This window comes from Sturnus vulgaris, chromosome 27, assembly GCF_052056855.1.
Source record: "Sturnus vulgaris isolate bStuVul1 chromosome 27, bStuVul1.hap1, whole genome shotgun sequence".
Lineage (NCBI taxonomy): Eukaryota > Metazoa > Chordata > Aves > Passeriformes > Sturnidae > Sturnus > Sturnus vulgaris.
The window spans coordinates 971,689-995,911 of NC_142269.1; the positions used below are offsets into that span (position 1 = coordinate 971,689).

The window sequence follows — 24,223 nt, forward strand, 5'->3', positions numbered from 1 at the left end:
GTGAAAGTGAAAGCCCAGTGGGACATTTCCCTGGTGTTCAATGCAACCACAGAATGATTTGCAGCTGCACCAGGGAAGGATCTGGAGCAGCTGAGGGAGCTGGAAAGAGGCTCAGCCTGGAGAAAAGGAGGCTCAGGGGGGCCCTTGTGGCACTGCACAACTCCCTGACAGGAGGGGCAGGGAGGGGGGGTCGGGCTCTGCTCCAGGGAACAGGGACAGGAGGAGAGGGAACGGCCTCAGGCTGGCCCTGGGAAAGCTTGGACTGGATATTAAGGAACATTTCTTCATGGAAAGGGCTGCCCAGCCCTGGCACAGCTGCCCAGGGCAGTGGTGGAATCCCCATCCCTGGAGGGGTTTAAAAGCCATGTGGCACCTGGGGACATGGGCAGTGGTGGCCTTGGCAGTGCTGGGTCAACTGAGTTGGGCTCAATAGCCTCCAAGGACTTTTCCAATCTAAATGATTCTGTGATTGTCAGACAAACCTCCTCCCTTCTTCCCTGGACTACAACCATCATTGCCTTTTTTTTTTTTTTTTTTTTTTTTTTTTTTTTTTTTTTTTTTGTATTCTTTTTTCTCTTCAAGCCCAGAGGAGAACATTAGAAAAATGACCCGGCAGAAAACACAGCGATTTCCAGGGTTAGGAAGAGGGCTCCCCAGGGCAGTGGAGACCATGTACTGAGCCACATGGGGGCCCAAAGCACCTCATTTTCTCGGTAAAACATCCCACTGCTGTGTCTGTGAGGTTAGTCCTGCCTTTCTCATTGCCAACCCTTTACCTGGGCTGTGCTTCTGGGAGGGTTCAGGGGGGCTGTGGAAGCAGTGGGGCTCACACGGGTCAGAAAACTTCTTCATCCCTTTTCCTTCCTCGAATAGAGCCGTTCCCCAGTGTTTCCCCCGAGCACTGCAGCAAGTGCTGGAGACACAAGAGGGCAGGCACAGGCTGTGCAAAGGAGAGAGGGCTCTGCACAGCCTGGGCCTGCCCCCTTGCCAGCCAGCCTGGCCCACTCCACTTCCCTCCATCTCTGCAAAGCAGTGAAAAAAGGGATTTTCCTCAGGGATATGTCTTCTGGCCCTGCCTGCCTCATCTGCTGAAACAGATTTGAAGCTGCATGTTCTGTGAGGAGCATTCAGGGGCTGAGACTGGGCTGTGAGCTCCCATAGCAGCTCCTCTACCTGCCAGAGATCCTCTGCATTCCCAGGGCGTTCCCTAGTGCAGGTGTCCTTAGCTGGGCTCTGCCACCTCAGGGGATTTATGGGACCAGCTAGGCTGCCTTGTCCTCCCTCTACATGTCCCCTTAGAGGGGTTGTTCACAGGGATGGCCAGAGGGGCCATCAGCCCTTACCAGCCTTTGCATCCCATGTCCCCCACCCACAGCCCATCTCCAGCCACTGCTTTCCTTGGCTCCCAGGACCTCATGGCTGATGGCAGCTCTTGGGCACAGCCTGAGCCACCAGCCCTCACCAGAGTGTGACAGTGCTCAGAGCAGCTGTGGATGGCCCATCCCTGGCAGTGCCCAAGGCCAGGTTGGACAGGGCTTGGAGCATCCTGGGATAGCGGAGGTGTCCCTACCCATGGCAGGGGGTGGGATGAGATGATGCCTTCCAACCCAAACCATTCCACGATTCTGTGATTGGTCTCCCTGGTTTGTGCCCATCCCCAGGGGCAGTGGAGCAGAGCTGGTGCTGGAGCCAGTGCCAGGCAGCTCTGCTGGGCATGGGGCTGTTCCCTCCAGGCTGCAGCCAAAGCTCCCTACCCAGTTCAACAATAAAAAGTAGCAGATGGTTTATGGTGTGAATTACAGCAAAGGGGATTGCAAAGGCAGCACGCATGGGGAACAAATGAAAGCATTAACACACCGGCCAATGCAGGTGTCAGAAGGGAGGGGGATTTGTAGATGGGCTGGGAATAGGTAGGAAAGGGAGCCCATTCGGGCCAGGAATTTTTTAGAGGGGAAAGGTCTTGTCTCTGACCATGCAGCGGTGATGAGCACAAAGGGAGACAGGCAGTGAGGTCTGGAGCCAGCAGCAAGAGTGTTGTGGCCACTCTGTCTTCAGCTGCTTTCATTCTGGGCACACTCAATTTAATAATTGGGTGTGCTCAGCTCTGCCTTCTCCACTTTCCTGGAAAGAGAGTGCACAAGGTGCACGTTTGTGCATCTCTTCTTGTCTGAATTTCTGTGTAAAGCAACACAGGAAGGAACACAGCTCTGTTTAGCCACCAATGGACCATATTGAGAGCCTGGCCTCACTCACAGGCACAGATGCAGAAGGAGGGACCATATTTTGCATTTCAGGGCTGATGTGGATTTGTACAAGATGAAACCATACTCTGGAGGCAGCTCCTGCTCCCTCTGCACCCCTGCTATCCATGACAACACACTGGAGCCTTCTCCAGTACTTGAAGGAGGGTTCAGCTTCAGGGCAGCAGCCCTGTGTACCGAAAAGTCCTCCTGGGAAATCCAGCTCAGGGCTCCCAAGTCCTTTGTCCTCTCTTTGCCTCAGATTCCCTGGTGTAAAATTGAGAAAGCAGTGTTGTAGCAGGGCTGGTATGGGTAGCTCAGACTGAGAGATATTCCCATAGGAGCATCCATGCTGGGGGATGCCACAGCTGGGCTTGCCTTTGGCTGCCAAGGCCAAATGGAGACAGCAAAGCTGAAATTATCTCTGGGTGAAAATCGTCAGGGGGAGGACAGGATGGCTTATGGCCTGGGGACAAGAGTCTTGGGGGTCCATCAGTGATGTCAAGCACCTGAAAGGTGAAGGGGCCAAGTGGTGCAAATAATCTGTTGTCATGGTAACAGCACTAAGGGTTAAAAATCCAGAAAATCATTTTATCCCATATGTTCTTTAAAGGTGGCTGAGATCGTGACAGGCTCTGCGTGTGCTTCAACCCTCTGCTTCCATCTCACCCCAGCTAGGAAAGTCACATTCTGGGTGCTTCCATGCTCTGGGACCCTCACCTGCTGTAGGGCTGGGTGCTGTACAGAGACGGAAATCCTGGGTTTAATTCTGGATCTGAAAAAAAAAGCAAGCAAAACCCCTGCTGTTCATGGAGCCGATATGGAAGGGAGTTACTCTGGCTCTGCTGAGACCCAGCACCTCACACCTCTGGTATGGATCCCCCTCATTCCCACTCCTGCAGTCGCAGCACGGATCCTCTTCTGTACCAAGGCATCGTCAGAGGATCTGCAGCATCTCCTGGGTAGAAAACCCGGTTTTCCTCCCCTCCACGCCCTCCTCCTCCCCAGTCTCCCGGCTGAATGCACATCTGGAAGCGCCTTCCCCAAACACATCCGTCACAACTGCTTTCCAGCGGCGAACCGAGCATCTGGAGATCCTGCTGGTTCGGAGTCTTCGAGCCTCGGGGGGCTCGGGAGCTGCTGGGCACAGCACCCCCGGCCCAGCCGAGACACAGCCACGTCCAGACTGAGCCCAGGCTGGAGCTGGGGGTCCCGGGGCGCAGCTCCCTCTCCCTGCCCTGCCGCGGGGCTCCGGATCCATGTGGGACTCACGGCTCCCAGCGCTTCTCCCTGGAAGTCCTGCGGGGAAGGAAAGCTCTGAGACAGACAGAGGAGATGAGAGATGCTACAGCCCCTCCGCTCAGGTCTAGCCCTGACTGGGTTTTGCTCGGAGCTGCCGTGTGAAGGAGAAGCGGGTTCATGCCACTGCTTTGTAATCTGCGTGCGTGCCTGCATGGAGCTGAGCAGCAATCCTCTCCTTTTCTTTTATTTTTCAGCTTTTCCTTTTAATTTTTAGCCTTTCCTTTTCCCTCCCCCTTTTGCTTTCCTATTGCTCTCGCTGAATTAGCTGCCCACCTTTCCTTTGCAAATCACACGGGCAGCACAGGGTGGTGTTTTCTGCCCAAAATGGAGAGGTGGGGAGGAGGAGAGATGCCTAAATACTGCAGTCGCGTCCCCGGAGCTCGGGGAGCATCTCCCGATCGGGCTGAAGACATCCGGGGAGCAGCATCCTCGGCTTTCCGCACTAGTTAACAGCCTGCGAGTTGCCTCCACTTGTTTTAGGCTCGCTCGCTTAATCTCAGCTCCCTTCGGCGTGTGAGCCTGTGTGTGTGTGCAGGGGGAGGACTTTATTACCATTGGCTCAGCTTTCGCTGCCCACCCACATCTCTTCCACATCACCTTGGTGTCTCCCTAAATAAAACCAGCCCTCCTTATCGCACCGAGGAAATCAAGAACGAGAGTTTGAATGGATTTTATATAAATATTTACCCCGACGAAGCTACTGCTGAGCTCCTGGGATAAACTCGCAGCAGCTGGTCTCACTCTGCTTCCCTTGCCCGCCCCTAAAAGGGCTTAATTACTTTGGGGAGGAGAGGAGAGAGATCCAGATCCCAGTTCTTGCTCCAGACTGACCCAAAAAGCAGGACCAGGATTTAAATGAACGATGGATCTGAAGGACAGCGCCAGCGAGGGCAGCATGGGCAGCCTGCAGCCTTCCAGCATCCAGATTTTTGCCAACACCACCACGCTCCATGGGATCCGTCACGTCTTCGTCTACGGGCCGGTGACCATCCGGCGCCTGCTCTGGACCTTGGCCTTTGTGGGCTCTCTGGGTCTCCTCCTGGTGGAGAGCTCGGACAGGGTGGCCTTTTACTTCTCCTACCAGCATGTGACCAAAGTGGACGAGGTGGTGGCGAACAGCCTGGTGTTCCCTGCTGTCACCATCTGTAACCTCAACGAGTTCCGCTTCTCCCGGCTCACCACCAATGACCTGTACCACGCTGGGGAGCTCCTGGCTCTGCTGGACGTCAACCTGCAGATCCCCAACCCTCACTTGGCTGACCCTGCTGTCTTAGCCATCCTCCAAGAAAAGGCCAACTTTAAGCAGTATAAACCCAAAGTTTTCAGCATGCAGGAGTTCCTGGCACGGGTTGGTCATGACCTAAAGGATATGATGTTGTACTGCAAGTTCAGGGGGCAGGAGTGCAACCACAAGGACTTCAAAACTGTGAGTATAAGCAGACACTCTGCTTTTCTCTTCTCTGGGCATGTGGACCATGGTGCTGCAGAACCAGGACAGCCCTGGAGGTCACTGGCCAAGCTGTGTGGTGTGATGAGGCTGTGGCTGCCAGGCTCTGGCATGGCAGAGGAGGAGCAGGAGGAAGCCTGTTGAGCTGAAGTTTGTTGGAGTCCTAATGGGGGTTTTGTGGGGCCAGACCTGCAAGGGGATTGTAGCAGTTCCAGCCTCCATCCTGCATAAGGCCCATGGCTCCCAGTGTCTGCCTGGGGTCAGTTGGGTGCTGCTGAGCATCACAGGGGATCTGAGGGTCTCTTGCCATGGATGTCAGCCAGCTGAAGGAAGCAGAGAGGGCTGGACAGAGCCAGCAAGAAGAGCAGGTGCTCAGGGCTGGTCTGAGCAGTATCCAGTTGTATTTCTCCAGGTGTTTGCAGGTTTGCTGGAACTGTGGAAGGGGAAATTTTTGCTCTTGTTTCTGGTATTCATGCCTCATAAATCCTTGTTTGCTGCGGAATCTGCGTAGCAGCTGGGTACCTGCCTGGTGCCGTGTCCTTCCTGTGCTGTGTTAGATAAAAGGAGGGGAAAGAGGAGGAGGAGAGGAAAAGCAACTGAGAGGTTGAGCTCTGATCCCAGTCTGCTCTGAGATGGGGGAAGATGGAGTGAGCTGGGTACTTGAGCATCTTGAGGGAAGCAGCTGCTGCTGAGTTTCCAGCTTCTGGCTGGCACCCTAATGGCAATGCAGGCTGCCCTGGGTGCTCTGGTGGTAAATGTGTCATTGCAAAATAAAAATTACTAGGAGGTTTTCTGGATGAAGTGATGTCCCTCTGTGCTGCTGGAGCAGGTGAAGGGACTGGGAAGGGGGCTGCAGAGGGGGCTGAGCCCCATCCTGGCCGAGCTGGGGGGTGCTGGGGTCTGGGCTAAGTCCCACTGTGCTCTCAGGCCATGCTGGGCAGTGCCTTGGCTCTGAGATCTTGAAGTCAGGAATGTTACAGGTTTCAGGTGGTTGTTTCTTGGGAGTGCTCCTGCTTGTTCTGCTAATTACGGTGTATCCTGCGGTGATCAGGTCCTGGGCAGGGTTTGTGATCTCTTAATTCATCAGCAGAATCTTTGTCTGGTTTCGGGAGAAGGGAATATTTTCTGTCTGTGCTGCTTTGAATCTCTGAGCAAACGAGTCCAACTGACCCCATCTCCAAAGTCATTGCCATCCCCTGGACTGTGCTCTCTTTATGCCTCTGAGCAGGACCATAGAATTTTATGCCTCAGTTATTGCCTGTGCATAACTCCGATGCCGTGCCTATGCAAACTGGATATCCAGGCAAACCATTCCCTCGTTTCTGCTCCCTGGGCAGGCATGAACAGGGGTTGGGTCATCCAAGTTGAAGGAAGGCATCAACCACATTCCAAGGAGAGGAGCTTGCTAAAGAAAAGCCAAGTGTGAGCAAGTCTGGAGAATGAGATAAAAAAGGAGACACACATGCAAACGTCCAGGGAACAGAAGAGTTTGGGAGTGAGGTCAGATCCCAGGAGGATGGACAGATCTCCCTTGACTGTAGCAAAGTGTGGGGAGCGGGAGGTGTTCTGCCTGTGGACTTGCCAAAATTGAAATAAGAACCAGCCAAAAGCAAAAACGTCAAAGCCAGGGAGCAACCAGCACTTTTAAAGCATCTGCAGGGCTTAAAGAAGGACTTTAAAAAGCAGGCCTGGTTCTCAGGGAAGACAGGAGCTCTGGGCAGCCCCCCTGGGACCCAGAAGGGTGTCACCCCTGGCTATTGAGTTTTTGAGATAGTTGCTTCTGAAACAAAGATTTTTAAATTTTCTTTTCCATGAGGGATACTGTAGTTTCCAGAAAGACAAACATTTCCTGTCTGCCAAATAAATGCTCTGCTAAAACAGATCAGGGCAAGCTAGAAAGAGACAGGATATTACAGACTGACAGTGCTTGTCCTTGTCAAGGTGGGAGATTGAGTGCAACAATTCAGCCCATTCTGCAAAGCAGCTCCTACCTGAGCCAGAAGACAACATTGTCTCTCACAGAGGCAACACTTCAGTCTCACTGACTCCACTAATCCCCCAGGTTATGGAAATCCCAGAAGCAGCGCTCAACAGGGACACAACAACTGTTTTCCTTCCAGATTTTATTTCTCAGAGGCAAAAGGCAGGAAAAGTGTCTGTTTGAAGGATGAGTAGGTATTTCCACAGGGAGAATGCTGTAAAGGTATGCGAGCGGCCTCCAGGCTCAATCAGAACTTCATGTCCTGGATGAATTTTGCATTTAATCACCACCAACCTGTTGCAGTTGCACACGGGCTCAGTGACAGCACATCCATCCTGCTGAAGCACCCACTGGAGAAGAGTCATCACTGAAGCCTGATTTGTTTCCTGAAGGGAAACAGGGTGTAAATCCCAGGGCAGTTCTGCAATACATCAGCAGAATGAAGAACTACAAAGTTTCTATACACACTTCCCAAATTCTGGCAGCTGGGAGCAGAGAAGGCAGGAGCTTTGCAGCAGAGGGCTGCACCAATCAGGAACTCTGCAATAAGGTGCTGTTGGAGGAGCCAGTGCTGTGCTGCCTCTGGGCAACTCTGCCTTCTGGTGCATGGGGGGTTTTGTGTGCAGGGTGTCCCTGAATAAAGCCCAAAGTGCTGCTGCTGCATGGAGAGCAGGAGCTAGAATGGCAGCATCTTGGCACTTTGAAAACACTTGACTTGACCCTCCTTCCTCCTCCAGTGCCCTGTTTAAATCCTCTGTCACTGCTTTAATAACAGGATTTGAGCTGTTTGAGTGTTTTCCCTACACTTCCTGTTCCTTCTCCCCCTAATACCTCTCAGATAACATTTCCCATATTATGGTCTGCTCACTGGAGTGATTCCCCACAGCTTTTCTGCAGAAATACCCCAAAGGGAACAGCCAGGTCTTAGCAGGATGTGCTGATCCTGCACTCGTGTTGCCACTCACAGAACAGCAGAGAAGATAATGCAGAGCTCTGCTGTAGGCAAAGCAAGTGAAGAAGAGAGAATTGGCAGAATGTGCTTTAGCAAAGCCATTCCCTTGGAGTGTTTGGAGGAGAAAAGCCTGATAGCAGCAGCCAAGGAAATCCCCTCCTTGTTTTCTGCATTGCTTCCCCCAGGAGGTCCTGGTTGGAGATGACCTCGCATTTTCTTGGAGGAGCTGTGCTCCTGCTGCTCAACATGACACCAAGGTCTTCCATGCCACTGCTGCTGAGCCTAGCAAAGCTTGGGCTCATCTGTCTTTGCCACGCCACGCCCACACCACACCCACACCCATATCACACCCCACCCATATCACACCTACACCCCCACCATACTCACACCCACACCACACCAGTGTTCTGGAGTCCCTGTGGCCTCTTTGCCGGGCTGCTGGTGTGGCTCGTGGTCCTTCACTGCTCCAGCCTGGCATGAGCTGGGCAGTGGCAGGGGACACTTGCAGGAAGATTTTGTGTGTAGCCCAGCAAATGTGTGGGGTAACAGGGAGAAAACCTCTGAAAACCCTTTCAGCCCATGGGGCAAACATGGAGTGGAGGATGGGATGACCTGGGAGTGGATACTGGGAATGTGAGCAACAGGGGAATGGGATCCCTCAGTCCCCCCTTGCTGAGAAATGCTCCCCAGCAGCACAGCCCTGCCCAGCACAGCCAGGCTGTTGCTCTGGGGGATGTTTCGGGTGTCTGTTCTGGGTGTCTGGGGTGGTACCACAGTCCTCAGTCGGGTCATTTGCTAAATGCAATGTTGGGCTCTGCTTCCTCACACATCCAATCATTGGAGCTAACACAAACTTTTCCCTTGTGCATGCTCTGCCTCATCAGGTGTCTATTTATTGCCAGTGGCCATGACAATTGAAGGATAGAACTAATTTATTTTCAATACACATTCTTCTGACCGACAGAGTCCGCAAAATGAAGCGTATCTCATGTGAATATTGCTATTTTAAGATACGAGTTTCTGTCAATCTATCTGGCATTCTCTATACACATTTTTTCCACCTTCTTTCCAGTGTATCTATCAGAACAATGTTTAGTGAATAGCTTTGGCTCTTTAGACAAATTAGTCCATTCTCATTTGTTATACAACTTCGACTTTCTTCAAGAAAAAAAGTCAGCATAGTGTGTACTTGCTTCAGAAAAACATTATTTTTCAATTTAACAATTTTTCTAGAGAGTAAAACTTTTCCAAAGTTTGCTCCAGAATCTAAGATGCCATAATGAGATCTGCCATTATGAGATGTGCCATAATGAGATGTGCAATTCAGTGATAACTTGTACACAAAAAGACAGTTCTTCCAGTAGGAAATCAGGTCTCTGTGCAGCCTTCCCATTCTGCACTGGAATATCTCCATTTAGGAGGTGCCTTTGAAGGCCTGAGTGTGGGCACAGGCACAGAGGGAGAGCACGGTTATCATTTTGCTGCTGCTGGTGTCTCGTTGGGTGTCTAAAAGGAGGTGAATTGTTCCTGGCTCAGGTATCTGGCAAACCCTGCCCTTGGGAAATGTAGACCCTCGTTCTACCCAGTGCTTTCCTGGATTAAATTTCTTTATAAGGATTTATAGGTATGGTAGTTCCCTGTTAACAATTTTGGTGTTTGTATTTCCTTTATTTATTAAAAAATGGTAGGATAATGCTTTATATTTTTCAGGAAGTTTCATAGATAGATGCCAGTTGGGATCAATGCTCATGGAAATACTTTCCTGGGTTGGAATGGTTAATAGAGTTAAAATCTAGTGAAAGCTGTGGAGCTTCAGGGGGCCTTTTCATAGTAAACCCAGTTTTAATCCTTTAATACTGTGTGTTGGTTTGGCACAGCCTGGTTTTTGGTAGGGAATAGCTTCTTTGAGAAGCTGCTAGAAACTTCCACCATGTCTGACAGAGCCAATCTCTGGTGGCTCTGAAGATGGACATGCTGCTGGCTTAATTACAGAGGCCTGAAATGCCTCTGTGATGACATATTGAAGAAGAAAATCAAAACACCACCTGCCAGTTTTTTCCCAAGGGTGGCATGGCATCGCTGCTGGGGCCGTCCCAGTGTAGCCCACAGCGAGCTTTGCCTGCCTGGCAGCCCCTAGCCAGCCATGCTATGGGCAGAAGTGCAGGGCTGGTGGCAGCAATTTCTCCTTCCTGGTGCCCCACATGAGGAGAGGTGTTTAATAGGGCCAGCACCCTGGCAGCCACCACTGCCCACAGGATGGTGGCAGAGCTGCAAGGCTGGCAGCAAACACATGGCGAGGGACTTGCTGGTGTGGAACTGAGAAGAATCGACTTCTTGTGCCCCTGAGGAATCTCTGAATTGGTAGAATTTGTTGGCAATGGTACATAGGAGCAGCAGTTTTTCTTCCTGTCAGAGAACAAGAGGAGGTGAGGACTCATGAGAGAAAACAACATGGTGGCACCAAGGTCAGTGGGAAGAAGAGTGGGAGGAAGTTTTCCAAGCATCAGAATCAAGATTCCTCTGCAAGGCTTGGTGAGAACCATGGTGAGACAAACGGTCCCCCTGTAATCCATGAAGTCCACGATGGATGCAGAGATCCAGTCACAGCCCATGAGAGAAGTGCTTAGGCTGGAGAGGGGGGATGGCAGAGAAAGCTGTGACCCAGTGGGAGACCAAATATAGAGATAGAGAGGGGCCCTGCTGAGAGAGAGAGAGGGGCCATGCTTCTGGAGATAGAGAGGGACTTTGCTCTCAAACTAGAGCAACCTCTACTTAGAGGAATGCACCCCATGGATGGGTGACCCACGCCACAGCAGTTTTGGGTAGACTGTTTGCACATGGGAGGGGCCCCACGGCATAGCAGAGAAAAGACTTCTCTCCCTAAATGAACAGAAAAAGATCTCAAGTGATGAACTGACCCAAACCCCCTTGCCCTGTCTCCCTGAACTGTGGGTGGGAAAAGGAGGGAGAGGCTCTAGGGAAAAAAAAGGGGGTTTAGGGGCTTATTTTACTTCTCATTATCCTCCTCTGACTCTGTTGATAATAAATTTACTTTATACCTTTAAGCTTAGACCTGTTTTGCCGTTAGAGTGTTTTTCTCCCAATCCTTACCTCAACTCATTAACCCTTTGTTAATTCTTAATTTTTTTCCTTTCTCTCTTCTGCCCAGCTGTAGCAGAAGAGGGTAAGTGAATGACTCATGAATATCTGGCCTTTGGTCAATATCCAACCAAAACATACTGGAAGTATAAACACTGGGTGAAACAACTCCAAAGGAGAGAAACTGCAGAAATGGGCAGGTTGATAACTTGGGACATTGGTGCTCCACATTTGGGATACTGATCTGACTGCAGACCTGACCAGAGCAGGAACAGGCCTCCTTAATGACCTTTGAAAAGGGCTGTGTTTGGATGTGTTTTGAGCTGTTTCTTAGCCAGGAATGCTCCCCTCCCTCACTCAGGCTTTGGGATGGGGAATCATTTAAACAAGTGGGAAATGTCAGGAACAGGCACAGCTAAAGTGTCAGAGCCAGCTGGAGAGCAGAGGGGGATGAATGACGAGGGAGCTGGGGCACAGGGAGGGCCCTGGAGGAAGGACAAAGAATTTGTGTGTGTAAGAGTCAGATGTGGGTTCAGCCTTCCCTTGCTGGAGCAGCTGGCACTTGGTTTGGAGGAGAGCAAGAACCACTCCTCACTTCTGAGTGATTCCCATTCATTAGAGTTATTCATCAGGAGGCCAGATGAGAGCTCCTCTGTCCTCCACACCCCATCTGCCAGGGATTTGCACTCCAAATAGCAGCTGAAGCTGGAGCAAAATGCAAATCTGCCCTAAGGATGGGGAAGAACTGCTGAACAAGGAGGGTGTCATTGGCGTTCCGAGGATAGAGGAGATGTTTGAGGGCTGCCAGGATTTATAAGAATTGTCCTGGGAAATGTGTGAGGCTTTTCTTAGTGTTGGAAATACCTCTGAGTGCAGTTTCTTGTGCTTCAGCTCATTTCTCCCAGACAGACACTGAGACCTGTAGTGCCCAAAGCTGTGGAGAGCCAAGGTTGTCAACAACAGAGAACAAATCTGATAAATGTCTTCCAGCCACCATGTCCTGGTGCCTCCTTTGCTTGTGGCTCTCTGTGACTAACACAGTTCATGTCACAGGGTCTCCCTGACAACTGTCCTTGGACGAGTTCTTCTGGGTACAGTTTTCTGTCTGCAGTGGGTGAAGGGTAAAACCACAGGAAGCTTTCACATATACTTATGCTCTCACTACAGACTTAGTCTAGTCATGTCCAAAGCTAGAAGTAAAGGCCAGGAAAGACAAGGGATATATAAAAAACCCAGCCTGGTTTCCAGCTGCTGAGGTCAAGTGGAACAACATAGCTTGTACATATCTCCCCATGCAAGTGTCCCTTGGAGTCTTTTTGGAAGATTATAAACAACCTCCCAGATGTTCCCTCTTGAGCTTATCTGATCAAGTGCAGTGATGCTCTGTGAAAAATCATGGTGTGACCGCTGTGGGTTTAATTTAAACCCTCCCTGAGAGGTTCTGACTACCATGGTCCTCACAGACAGAAATGGGTAAAAATCTAAACCACTTGTCATGAAGTGAAACAGGAGAAAGTCCCATTTGATTAAAAAAGAAAACAGGTCTGAGTTCAGTGAGGGCTTCTGGCCTCTTGAGGTCCCCTCCAAGCTGAGTTATAATTCTATAACAGAAAGCAGGTGCAGACCTGCTGGGTCTGAAATACTTTTGCTATTTTTGGAGTATCAAATTTTTTCATAGAAACATAGAACCCTGGAATGGTTTGGGTTTGAAGGGACCTTTAAATCATCCAGTGCCACCTCTGCCATGGGCAGGGACACCTTCCACTGTCCCAGGCTGCTCCAAGCCCTGTCCAATCTGGCCTTGGACACTTCCAGAGATCAGGGGCAGCCACAGCTCCTTTGGGCATCTTATGCCAGAGCCTCCCCACTCTCCCAGGGAAGCATGTATTCCTAATATCTAATCCAAACCTACTCTCTTTCAGTTTAAAGTCATTCCCCTTTGTGCTGTCCCTACACTCCCTTTTCCAAAGTCTCCCTCCATCTGTCTTGGGCCCCTTTAGGCCCTGGAAGGGGCTCTAAAGATCAGTCTCCCTGGAGCTTCTCTTCTCCAGGCCGAACAGCCTTGCAGGACCTTGCAGTTGGCCTTGATGGACTTTGTGAGGGTCATATATTCCCACCTCTCGAGCCTGACCAGGTCCCTCTGGATCCCATCCCTTCCCTCCAGTGTGTCACACAGCTTGGTGTCATCAAGCTTGCTGAGGGTGCTCTCAATGCCACTGTTCATGTCACCAGAAGAGATGGAAACCACAGCTCTAACCCTGACGAGCTCTACCCATCTCTGACCTGCTCTTGTGCTCAGTTCACCCTCAGCCTTCCTGAGAAATGAAAGCCAGTTTTGGGAAGACAATCACCTTCCTCTCTGTGAACTCTGTGCACAAGTTCAAGTTTGCATTATTGACCTAAGGACAAAAATTGCCCTGAAATGCAGAGTTGCTGACAGCTCTGTCTGCACTGAGCATTGAGGCATTCACAGCTCTGATTCCATAATGAGTCCACCACAGTTTCTCTGAGCAAACCCCTGTCTTTTCCCATTTCCTTATATTCCTATTTGCTTTAGAAGCAGACAGTAGCGATTCCCTGAAAAAACTCCTCAAATCCATCACTCAGCTCCTGCTGATAAAAAATATGCCTGGCAGCTCCTGAGGAGTGGCAGGATGGGGATGTCATGCACGGTATCTCCATCTCCTCTGGCAGGGTCTGGAGTCCCTCCTATGCCTTCCCAAAGGCATTTGTCACAGGGATTTATGCCTAGAGTGCCAGCTAGGCTCAGGTCAGCCCTGCAGCAGAGTCCTGCATCCATCGGAGTGGTCAGGGTGAGGGCAATGATGGGCAATGAAGGTGATAAACTATCGTCAGGTGATTGTGTTGCTGCCACATCTACACATCTACAGCTCTATATGGGACTCAAAAACACCAAAAGCTTTCTGCCTACTGGGCTGAGGAGACCCTGCAGCGTTCCATAGGAAGAGCTCTTTGGGAAAAAAGACCCATGGAAAACTTTCTTGCTTACAAAGTGATGACAGCTATGAGAGGGCTGGGAGTGGGGAGGACTCAGATCTTCCTCAGGGAGGGAATCGTGTTCTGTGGCTAAATGTGAAGGTTGTGAAAGTCAGTGTCTATTTTGACACCTGCATCTCCTGAGAGGTCATGATGAAAAGCCTCGAACAGATTGACTTTATCGAGGGATGAGTGCAACTGAATGGTCCTCTAGAAGCTTGTTGGGACTTCTCAACCGGTGGAAATCTGTGAGGAAACCTCGCACGCAGCAGAAGCTCAATAAGCTAAGAGGGAAAATGAGGTAGATGAGGTGGTCATGTGTGACTCCATCTGCCATGGATTAATGTATGAGACATGCACAAGGAAAACAAAATCACCCCTTGGAGGTAAAACAGACTGAGAGTTGTTCAGCACGACTGACACCAGTGTGCTCAGGCCCATCAAGAACCAATTTCCACCCAAGCCATGAATATTTACAAACAAGCACATGCCATTACTTGAAGAAAGACTGAATTGTTTTGATAATTTGTTGCTGTTGTGCCATGGAAGGAAGGATTTAGCCTGTGTTTTAAGGCAAGGAGCATAAAGTGAAGGAGTGAAGGGTAATGGAAAATTCAAATATATTTGCTCAGGATGAGATGGATGAAAGGAGGTTTAATCTGCACTTGGATTTCCCAGAGGAGCCCATCCAAGGGAACAGGGCCATCAGAGATGTTCAAGAGGGAGCTGCTCAGTTGTCTGCTCCTGTCAGAGGAGCCAGTTCTACTTCGTGATTTCCTCAGAGATTGAAATTTGAAAAGAAAATCAGAAGTGAAAAAGACTGAGTCAAATTTCATCTCCTCCTCAAGTACTTCCCCACATTGGTCTGACCTTGCATGAGAAGGGGATTCCAGGTTCTTCTCATGCCAGGTCTGTAGGATTCCCTTTCAGTCAGTCCAAAAGTTGTCCAGATCTCAATTCCAGTATGAGTTTCTTGGGAATTTGAGTTTTTCCTGGGGGAAGCCAATAGTGCTGAGTCTGTCTTCCTTGCCTATATGAAAAAAAAATCCCAAACCAAAACCCTCAGACAAAACCACTGGAAGTCCAAAATTATAGAAATTTTTGTGGGACCAAATTTTAGCAGCTCTATAAAATTGAGTTTTCATGATGCTATTTCAATGGTGATGAAGACTGATATATAAATGTAATATGAAGATGGGTATGAAATTAAAATAATTTATGAAATTAAAGTGAAAATAAAATGAAATGAAAGTTAAAAACTATTAAAATTAATTTTGCTTTTTAAAGGTTTTGTCATTAATGGAAGAAGAAAATCAAAGCAACCCATTTAGACATTTTTTGGTTTCTCATTCCGTCTGTGTTTTCCAGGCTCTCTGAAATCCCACACTTGTGCAGTGGAGGAGTCGTGCAAGGATTTCACTTTATGAAAGGGGCTGAATCCCATAACAGTGATTTAAACTGTTGGTTCACCTGAAGGTTTGAGGGATATTAATCTTAGGCCAGAAGAAGAGAATAAATAAACCCCACCAAATGCTCTCTGGTGATTCAGCTGTGTTACTGTGAGAGGGGTAATTTAAGGGTTCCATGACAGGAGATTTCTCCCAGCTCAGTAAAAAGTGATGAGCTGGAGCTCTGGAACAGCAGGAGGATAGGACAGGACAGGATTCACGTGGGGCTGCGCAATGACAGCCCAACATCACTGCAGTTGCCATAGGCAGGACTAAATTAATTGCAGAGGAGAGTTAATGAGCAGTGGGAGGAATTAAGAGAAACTTAACCCTTGATTTTTCTAAACTTCCAACACCACGCTCCACTGCTCTCTGGCCTGAAATGGATGGTGAATCCTGAGAAATCCAGGAAAGTCTTTCTATCCCTTCCAATGCCTCCTGCAAGGCTTTGGAGAACAGCTGATGGCTCTGTCACGTATAAAGTGGTGTCAGCAGAGCTATGAACTCCTCAGCAGTTCTCCAGTGATGGAGAAACCTGTGAAAGCTGAACCAGGATGTCAGAGAGACATCATTTTGACCTTGAATGAGAGCTGGAATTATGTTTTTGGAGATGGGAGGGACTCTCAGCCATCTGGAATGGGAAGGTTTAGCTGAAGGGGACCTTGGATGGGGGCTGACATTCACCAGCAGATTTCCTGGAGTATCTGTGAAGAGGTGAACCAGAATTCTGCTCAGAAGTGCAGTTTCTGTTCATCATACTGCTATTTTTCTTTGGATATACTGCTGGGATTAGGGTTAGCAGTGGGGATCAGGATCTCTCAGAACATAACATGTTGTGTCCTCTTCCACTCGGGAGCTGCTGGTATGGTACAGCAGTCACACAACCCTGATATATTAATTTCTTCCTTTGAAATATTTACTGTTTGGGGATTCTTTTTTTTTTTCTTTTTTTTTTTTTTTTTTAAGGCAAGTTTTCCCATAAGGTTTGGGGAAACTGTTGCTGTGGTCATTTCTCAAGTAATGTTCCCATCTAAACCAATCTTCATGTAAAAGATGGGAACATTTTCCATGGATAGCATGACTGGGGTGTGGAAATCACGCTGGGGAGAGGAGCTGCTGTGCTGGATGTTAAGATTGATCCGTGTTGATTGAGCTACATTTTTCATATTCTACCCTGGCCTCAGGTGCTGCAGCCACCATCCCTTCTGCAGATTCTGCAGGATCACTCTAAATAGCCATTAACTAATGCTAAATTATGATGAAACATCTCCTGAAATACGTGTGACATCCAGATGAATAAAAAATGGATTTGTTTCTGTCAGGTATGGCAGGGGTTTGCAGCTGATCCACACCAATCCCATGAGTCCCTCTTAGGCCTTGTCATTCCAGGACAGGCATGGAAAGAGGAGGGGTTGGGATGTACATGGCAGTTCAGGACGAGCTGTGGGAGGAGACAAGTTCCAGGCTGACAAAGCAGTCCCAGTTCTATGGAACCCCAGTGGAGTTTGTCTCCTAAAGACATTAATGAGGGTGAGACCCTTCTGTCAGCCTCCACAACTTCATCCGTCCCTGCAAAAGTCATTCTCTCCTCATTATCTCTTGGTAGAATAAAAAGACCCTCAGAGGTCAGTCTTGTGATGATGTCTCTGTACATCTGCATCTCTCCAGGGAAAAACAGATCAAGAGGGAAAGGATTTTTCCTTTTTTTGTGCATGATACCAGAAAAATGTGCAAGTGTCTCGTGGGATGAGATTTCCCATGTGAAAAATGAAAGCTTTTTGTCTTAAAGATTTCTCGTTTTCATGAAATTAATTAAAATCTCAGTGCAAAATAAAGCATTGAAACCCTGGGATGCCTCATGAAATGGATGGTCTGGTTCAGAATTAAGTAATGGATAATGCTCTTGTAGGTCAGCAGGTTCTATTGCACCCAGGTTCCATTTTATAGGGGCATTGAGGCAAACCCTGGTGTCATCTGAGGTTAGTGAGGGGGAATCCTGAGTTACATGTTCATGTCTGGCTTTCCCAGAATAGGGAGATTTAATTTACTGTTTTCAAACGAGTCCCCTCTTTCAAAGGGCAGTCAGAGCAAGACACTTCTGACAGCCCAAACTCTGAGATTTCTGGAGATGGTTTTAGGCTTTTTTCCTGATAAGAGATGGTTTCAGCAATTTTCCTTCGTTTGAAAGAACAAGAGAAGTCTCAAAACCATGTGATTTCTACAAGTTTCACAAAAGCTGGCAGCTGGGAGAGACCCAAACTGGAGCCCAGGGAGGAAAAACAGGGTCAGTGCTTGTGTTTTACATTGTGTCTGACAGGGACCAGCTGGCCAACAAACACATGTGCCCCAGTTTCTCCAGGAGCAGCCTGGCAATGATGAGACAGCTCACACTTCTCTGGCAGCACAGCACAAGCAAGATCAAAGCAGGACGCTGTGCTCCCTATGGGACACGGGGAGCCATCCCAGGGGAGGTGTGTGTGTGTGTGAAGGCAGGTCCTGGCTGTGCAGGTCAGCTCCTCCTGGTTTGTTCTCATGGTGTTCTGGGGGTCCTAAGGAACCTGGGACAGAGCATGGAGAGGTTAGAATACAAAATCCTCAGGAACACAAGCTTCGTTCATTCTTCTGTTTCAAATTCTGAGTAATTCCAGCACTGGGAGCAGGCTCACGGTGCTGCAGGTGCACTGCAGGACTCGGAATGCATAGAGTGACCTCAGCTTTGCATCCTACTCCTTCGGGGCTGGGTGGGAAATCCTGTCCAGCTCAGAACCTCCTCAACCCCCTGTCAATCCAAAGCTTTCACTTCACTCTTTGGATTGGCAATAAAACTGTCATCTCCTCGGGGAAAGGGCTGTTTTCTGGTTTATGTTTGCTGTTAAACATTTATTATTAAAATCGATTAAACTTTAACTAAGGGAGAGGAATTGCTTTAACCTGCTGCAGAGAATGGCATGGGCTGTGATTTTGTGCAGACATGAGAAAATCCATCATTCTTGGTTGGAAGGAATTGAAACCAAACAGATTTTTCTACAAATGTCTTCACTCAAAAAGCATTTTGAAAGCCTTTCTTAGAGCATTTGCAAATCAGGTATACAGAGTACCTGAGCACCCCCAGCTACTGCAGCTCTGAAAACCCCAGACAGCTTCTGCAAGTGCCTGCAGGCTGAACAGCATCCTGAGGCAAAGCGTCTACCTCCCTCCCACTTTGGAATGCTAAATGTTGGTGGGTATTTCTGAGCCTAAATCACTCCTCCATTGGGGGTGCCCTTGGCTGTTTGTTGGAACAATTAACTGCAGCATATTTTCCTCCCATGTTTCAAACCCTTCTAACACCAGGTGTTGAAGCACAGGTAAATTCATGTGACAAACTATTTCTGGAGATCAAGCAAAGCCAGTTCAGTTACCAGGGGCAGGGAAATGTGGTGTGCATTTATTTTGTTGTAAATAAGGCAAGTTAGTACAGTCCCCATTTGCAAAGTAATACTGAAACCTGGGAAGAGCTGTCAGTTGTTAACACAGTTATTGTGACCCCTTTATGTATTCTGGTCTTTCCATACTTTTTTTTTTTTTTCTGTCAGGAGGAGAAATAAGTGTCTGAGTCAAGTATGTCCTTGTAATCCCACTTGTCTTTCAAAAAAGACACACTTTCATTAAACCCAACAAAACAAAAAAACAGCATTGTGGCTTTAGTGCTGAGAAACCCTTTGGTTCACCCCTCCTCCGAGTTGTGCCCAAGCAGCTCCATCTCCCTGCACTGCTTCTCACTTGGAATAATTCCTCTCCTCTTTTAGTGCAGGCACATCCAGGTGTGTGATATTCCAGCTTTTTGGTGTGCACCAGGGTTCTCCCCTGGTCTCATCCATGTGGTGTTTGTCAGTCAAGGTGGGGTCACCTGATTATTAAAGATGATGATGATTCAAAGATGCAGATGATGAATTTGTATCACTTATTGCAGCAGTGGTGCAGTAAATACCGGTTTTAGGCATATGATCCTTGCTATTCACAAGGAATCTCACATTCCTAAAATGCCAAGGGGAAGAGATAAAACAGCATCAAGTAGCTCCAGGGGAGGTTTAGATTGAATATTATGGGAAATTGGGGAAAATTTCTTCACAGAAAAGATTGTTAAACATAAGGATCTGAGGCAGGGCAGGGCACTCACCATCATCTCTGGAAGTGTTCAAAAATTCAAGGATGGGCACTTGAGGAAAGAGTTAACAGTGAGCATCATGGTGGTGCTGTGTGTTGGACTTGGTGATCTCAGAGGTATTTTCTAACCTTAACAATTTCCTGGTTCTGAGATCCAGCTAGACCTCCCCACAGCTGAGGTTTGTGTCCTGCTCCTGAGCTGAGTATCTAGAAACTGGGGTTTTCTGCCCTCCCAGTGTGCACTTGGAGAAGGAAAAAGGGCTGAGGGAAGGGGAATGGTTGGGAGCAGTGCCTGGGCTGGTGGAGACTGGGGAGGAGATGCAGGGAGGCAAAGGGGAGCAGCAGAGAATATGCTCAAGGGGCCACACTGGCACGTGTACCCCCTTCCTTGCAGGCACCAGGAGGGGCTGAGGGAGCTGGGAAGGGGCTCAGCCTGGAGAAAAGGAGGCTCAGGGGGGCCCTTGTGGCTCTGCACAACTCCCTGACAGGAGGGGCAGGGAGGGGGGGGTCGGATTCTGGGAACAGGGAACAGGGACAAGAGAGGCTCAGGGTGGACAGCAGCAGGAATTTCCCCATGGGAAGGGTGGGCAGGGATTGGAACTGCCCAGGGAGGTTTGGAGTGCCCATCCCTGGAGGTGTCCAAGGAATTCAGGAGATGGCACTGAGTGCTCTGGGCTGGGGACAAGGTGGGGATCAGGCACAGGGTGGACTTGATGGTCCTGGAGGTCTTTTCCAACCTCAGTGATTCTGGGATTCTACAATTGCTGGAAATAATGCTTAACTCTATTCTTTCTCCATATTTTTCATGCCAGGCTGACATAAAAAATACTTTTATGCTGAGTTTCATGCCTTTCCTCCCTCCCTTACTAGTAACATGGAATTATATCCCCATTCGTTTAACATTCTGAGGTTTAGCAAGCACATAAACTACACTTAAACCCTAGCCTCATCTGTAAAGCAAATATTCCTTTTCCTCTCAGGGAACCATTCCTTTGACTTGTTATTTTGAGCTCCATCATGGCTGTTGCATGCAAGAGAAACTTCGTGGTAAAGAAGGTTAAGTGCTAGGGTTAAAACAGGTTCAAGTATAATCTAGAGTGCCCTTGGCAAAGACAGAAGGGTTTTAGTGGGTCTCATTTATAATTTCCTGACTGCTTAAAGTGCTTGACTGACTCATAATTGTTTTTATATGCCTTTGGAAGAGCTGCAAAAGAGCCAGTGAGAAAAGTATCATTGTTTTCCTCTTTTACCCCACACTTGACAGGGAACAATAGTATTTAGGACTTCAGAGTGTAAAAGGTTTCCTCTTCAGAAACCAAATTCCCTGGCATGAGCCACGTGGAGCAGCTCGGGCTCAGCTCCAGAGGGGAGGTTTCTGTTGGTGTGGAGTTACATCCATGGCAGAATTTTATAGCTGAGAGCTGCTCCTGCCAGCTGGGGTCCCCAGGCCTTCCTGAAATCACTGCCTGGCCTTCAGCTTTTTCTCCTCATGCCTTCTGCCAAAGCTTTGTCTTCCCCCACAGGGGCTGTGGGCTCTGCAATGTAGAGAATGGTTGGACCATCCCTGGAAGCAGGGAGCTACTGGAATAGTTTTCCCAGAGAGGTTGTGGACTCCCCATCCCTGGCAGTGCCCAAGGTCAGGTTGAATAGGGCTTGGAGCACCCTGGAATAGTGGAAGGTGTCCCTGCCCATGGTAGAGGGTGGGAATGAGAAGAGCTTTAAAGTCCCTTCCAGCTCGAAACATTCCGTGATTCTGGGATCATGGAACACTAAAAAGATATTTTGGAGCACAGATCTCAAACATCAGTTAGCAAAGACCTGCTCTGTGCTCCATCCCCACCTGTTTGTTTTGCACATGGATCCCGGGGGATACAGGCAGTGCTCCCAGTGCTCCACACCTGGGGATTTGTGTGCAGTTGTGTAAATCATCAGGATGGTATGGCACAGGTCCTGACGAGGGGAGAGGGGTGGGCGGGGGTGGGGGCGTATAACTAAGTGGCTGCTTTAATTCGTGATACTTTGCCAAGGCTCTTTACAAAGCTCTTCCAGAGCTCAGGAGATGCTAATGCCACTGGAAAAGGCAGTGGCTTCATCCCAAAGCAGCTGAATCCAACCTGGAACAGGTACAGAGCAAGACTGTGAGGAGGATTAAGGAAAAGAATCATCTGTTCTAGAGGGGAGATGATGAGAATGGAGCTTGTTTAAGTGAGCCTGGCAAAAGCCGTGTGAAGGACTGGGGTTACTCTGGAGAAATCCATGAAGGGGATGACAACTGGGGGGGCAATGGAGCTATTTCAGCCAAACCATGGTGCTGGCTTTGAAGCAAATGGTACAAATTGTTTATGGATAACTTGATGCTGGCAGTTAGAAAGGTTTTTTATTGTTATTATTTCTTGAAGGGACAAAATTCTGAAGTAATGGGGATAAAGAACACAGCAGGGTTTTAACCAGGATGATCTCTTGGTGATAGGATTGTGTGAGGTGGCTGCTGGGAACAGGAGGCTGTGTTCAAGGACCTCTCCAAGTCCATGGACAACAACCTTTTCCTAGACTGAAGGAATGGGTTGGGGGTACACCTGGATCCTGGGAGTCAGGCACTTTTCACCTGGGTTAAGCAGTGTGGTCAGATGCTTGGGAAACCTGGAAAAACAAAGCCATGTCCTGGAAAGCTCTTTCCCCTCAGTTCCCAGAGTCTTACGGTATCAATTCTGTGTTTCTTGATCCTGAGAAGAATTGAATACCCAGCTTGCCAGTTCTGGGAATTCAATTAACTCAGCCCCTGTCTATGTCTGCATGGAGACAGGAACATTGAGCCCATCAGGGTGTAAATCCTGTGGGTGCTTAACCCTGTCCACGGCTGGATAAGGATCCCATGTGGAGGCTGCAGCAGCTTCTTTCGAGAGTGTTCATGCTGCCTGCAGTGAGAATCTGCCCAAAAGAAGAGTGCAAGACACCTCAACTGCAGACACCCTGGTCTGAACTCCCCAAAATTACAGGTTAATGTTAATGTTGAGAACACTCATGAGTGTTACTCAATTTCTCTGCTGCAAGGGAGGGTAAGAACACCCTGGGATCCTGTTAATGGCCCATGTGACTGAAATCAAGGCATTAGATGTGGCTCGATTTTTGTTTATCTATATTCATATCCCATCTGGGAGTCCCTGGGATGCTGTTGTATTAGACATCACACAAAAATGAGGCAGAAATGTGGTCTATCCTCTCTGTTGCTTAAAAATAATATAATTTTCTCTCTGATTTACGGGGTCTCTGAGCAGCAAGGGAGAAAAGGGAGGGACAGCTTCGGTTCAATTGATTGTGACCAGTACTCACAATACAACACAGAGAGAAAGGGGGAACCTTTTAAAAAATATTTTAATAAATTCCCTCTGCAGAAATGAGTTACTTGTGCTCGATTTTACCCATCTGGGAACTCTGATTATTGTCTCACGAAATAGAGCACCTGCTCTGTTATCCCATAAATAAGGGAGAGTAAACGCATTGTGTGTTCACTCCAAAGCCTGGCTCCCCCGCAGGGCTGGAATGTGCTGCAACAGAAGGAAGAGATTTGGAAGTTTGCCCTCCGGTCTCCTAGTGAGACAAGGCTATGGGAGCACTTAGAGGAACATTCACTCTGCCTGCCGGGGTTCCCCTCCATGGCTCAAAAGTGCTCGTTGCTGCTGTTTAATTAGAGCTGTGTGGAAACATCCCTGGCAAAGCTGGAGCTGCAGCAAACGTGCCTGGCAGGGTTGTCGTCCGGGCTTCAACTGCAAATCAGCTGCCCTGGAAGATTTGGGATCCCTGAGGGGAGGGAGTGGGCTGGAGCTCTGGCATCAGTGACATGTGAATGCTCTTAGACACGCCAAGGTCCAGATGTGCACTAATTAAGACCCACTTTGCGTTGACTTAGGGGGTATTTACTAATGAACATGGGACTGGCAGCCCAGCTTTGTGCAGTTCAACCTCCTTTCTCTTGGTTTTAGTGGCAGCACTGGGAGTTTGCTCTGAGTCCATCCTGTCTCTTTTGAATTCTAAATTGTGACCTCAAAATCTCCACTGGAAGCAGGGCAGTGACCACCCTGCTAAGACTCATTTGTGCTGCAGGCAGAGCTGGTACTGCTGGCACCCTTGGGTGCTTTGCAAGGTTCTGTGACCCATCTCCAGAGGGATTATGGTGAGATAAAGGATGGATCAGGCTGCTAGAGCTGGGCTGCTCCTGCTGCAGAAGGAAGGATGCTCTGCTTAGCCAATGCAGAGGGCCTAAGGAGTAAATCCATGCTGGCTGTTTGGGATGAGGGGCAATAAAGCTGTTGGAGAAGGTGAGGGTGGCTTTGCTGGAGCTGCCTCAGACATTGAAATCTCCTCTGGTCAGCAGAACCAAGTTCATGCTGCGAACACAGGCATGAATGTGCAGGATGGGCCCCAACCCACAGCTCAGCCTCACCCTGAGATCTGTGTCAGACTGGGAAGTCAGAGAGCTTTCCATATCCTGCTGCTTTGTTCCAGATCATTTGCTGTGACTCTGGGCATATGTTGTCAATTCACCAGCACCTTTATGCAGTCAGCTATAATTCACATTTGCTGGTTTTTAATGAATGTTTGTTCACTGGAGCA

The 24,223-nt window shown here is 48.8% G+C and overlaps 1 protein-coding gene across 2 annotated transcripts in view; it reads left to right on the forward strand.

Annotated features, from left to right (window-relative positions):
* Positions 1–3,924: 3,924 nt before the first annotated feature.
* The window catches only part of LOC106858272 (acid-sensing ion channel 2), a 387,564-nt gene continuing 367,265 nt past the window's right edge, over positions 3,925–24,223 (forward strand). Inside the window, exon 1 of one of the 2 annotated variants that reach the window (XR_015808613.1) lies at positions 3,925–4,968. Coding sequence is in view for 1 of the 2 variants with exons in the window: in XM_014884828.2 (XP_014740314.1) it covers positions 4,405–4,968 (564 nt within the window). In the remaining variant the exon portion in view is untranslated. The remainder of the gene's footprint in view (positions 4,969–24,223) is intronic. The other variant, XM_014884828.2, reaches the window with a different exon arrangement.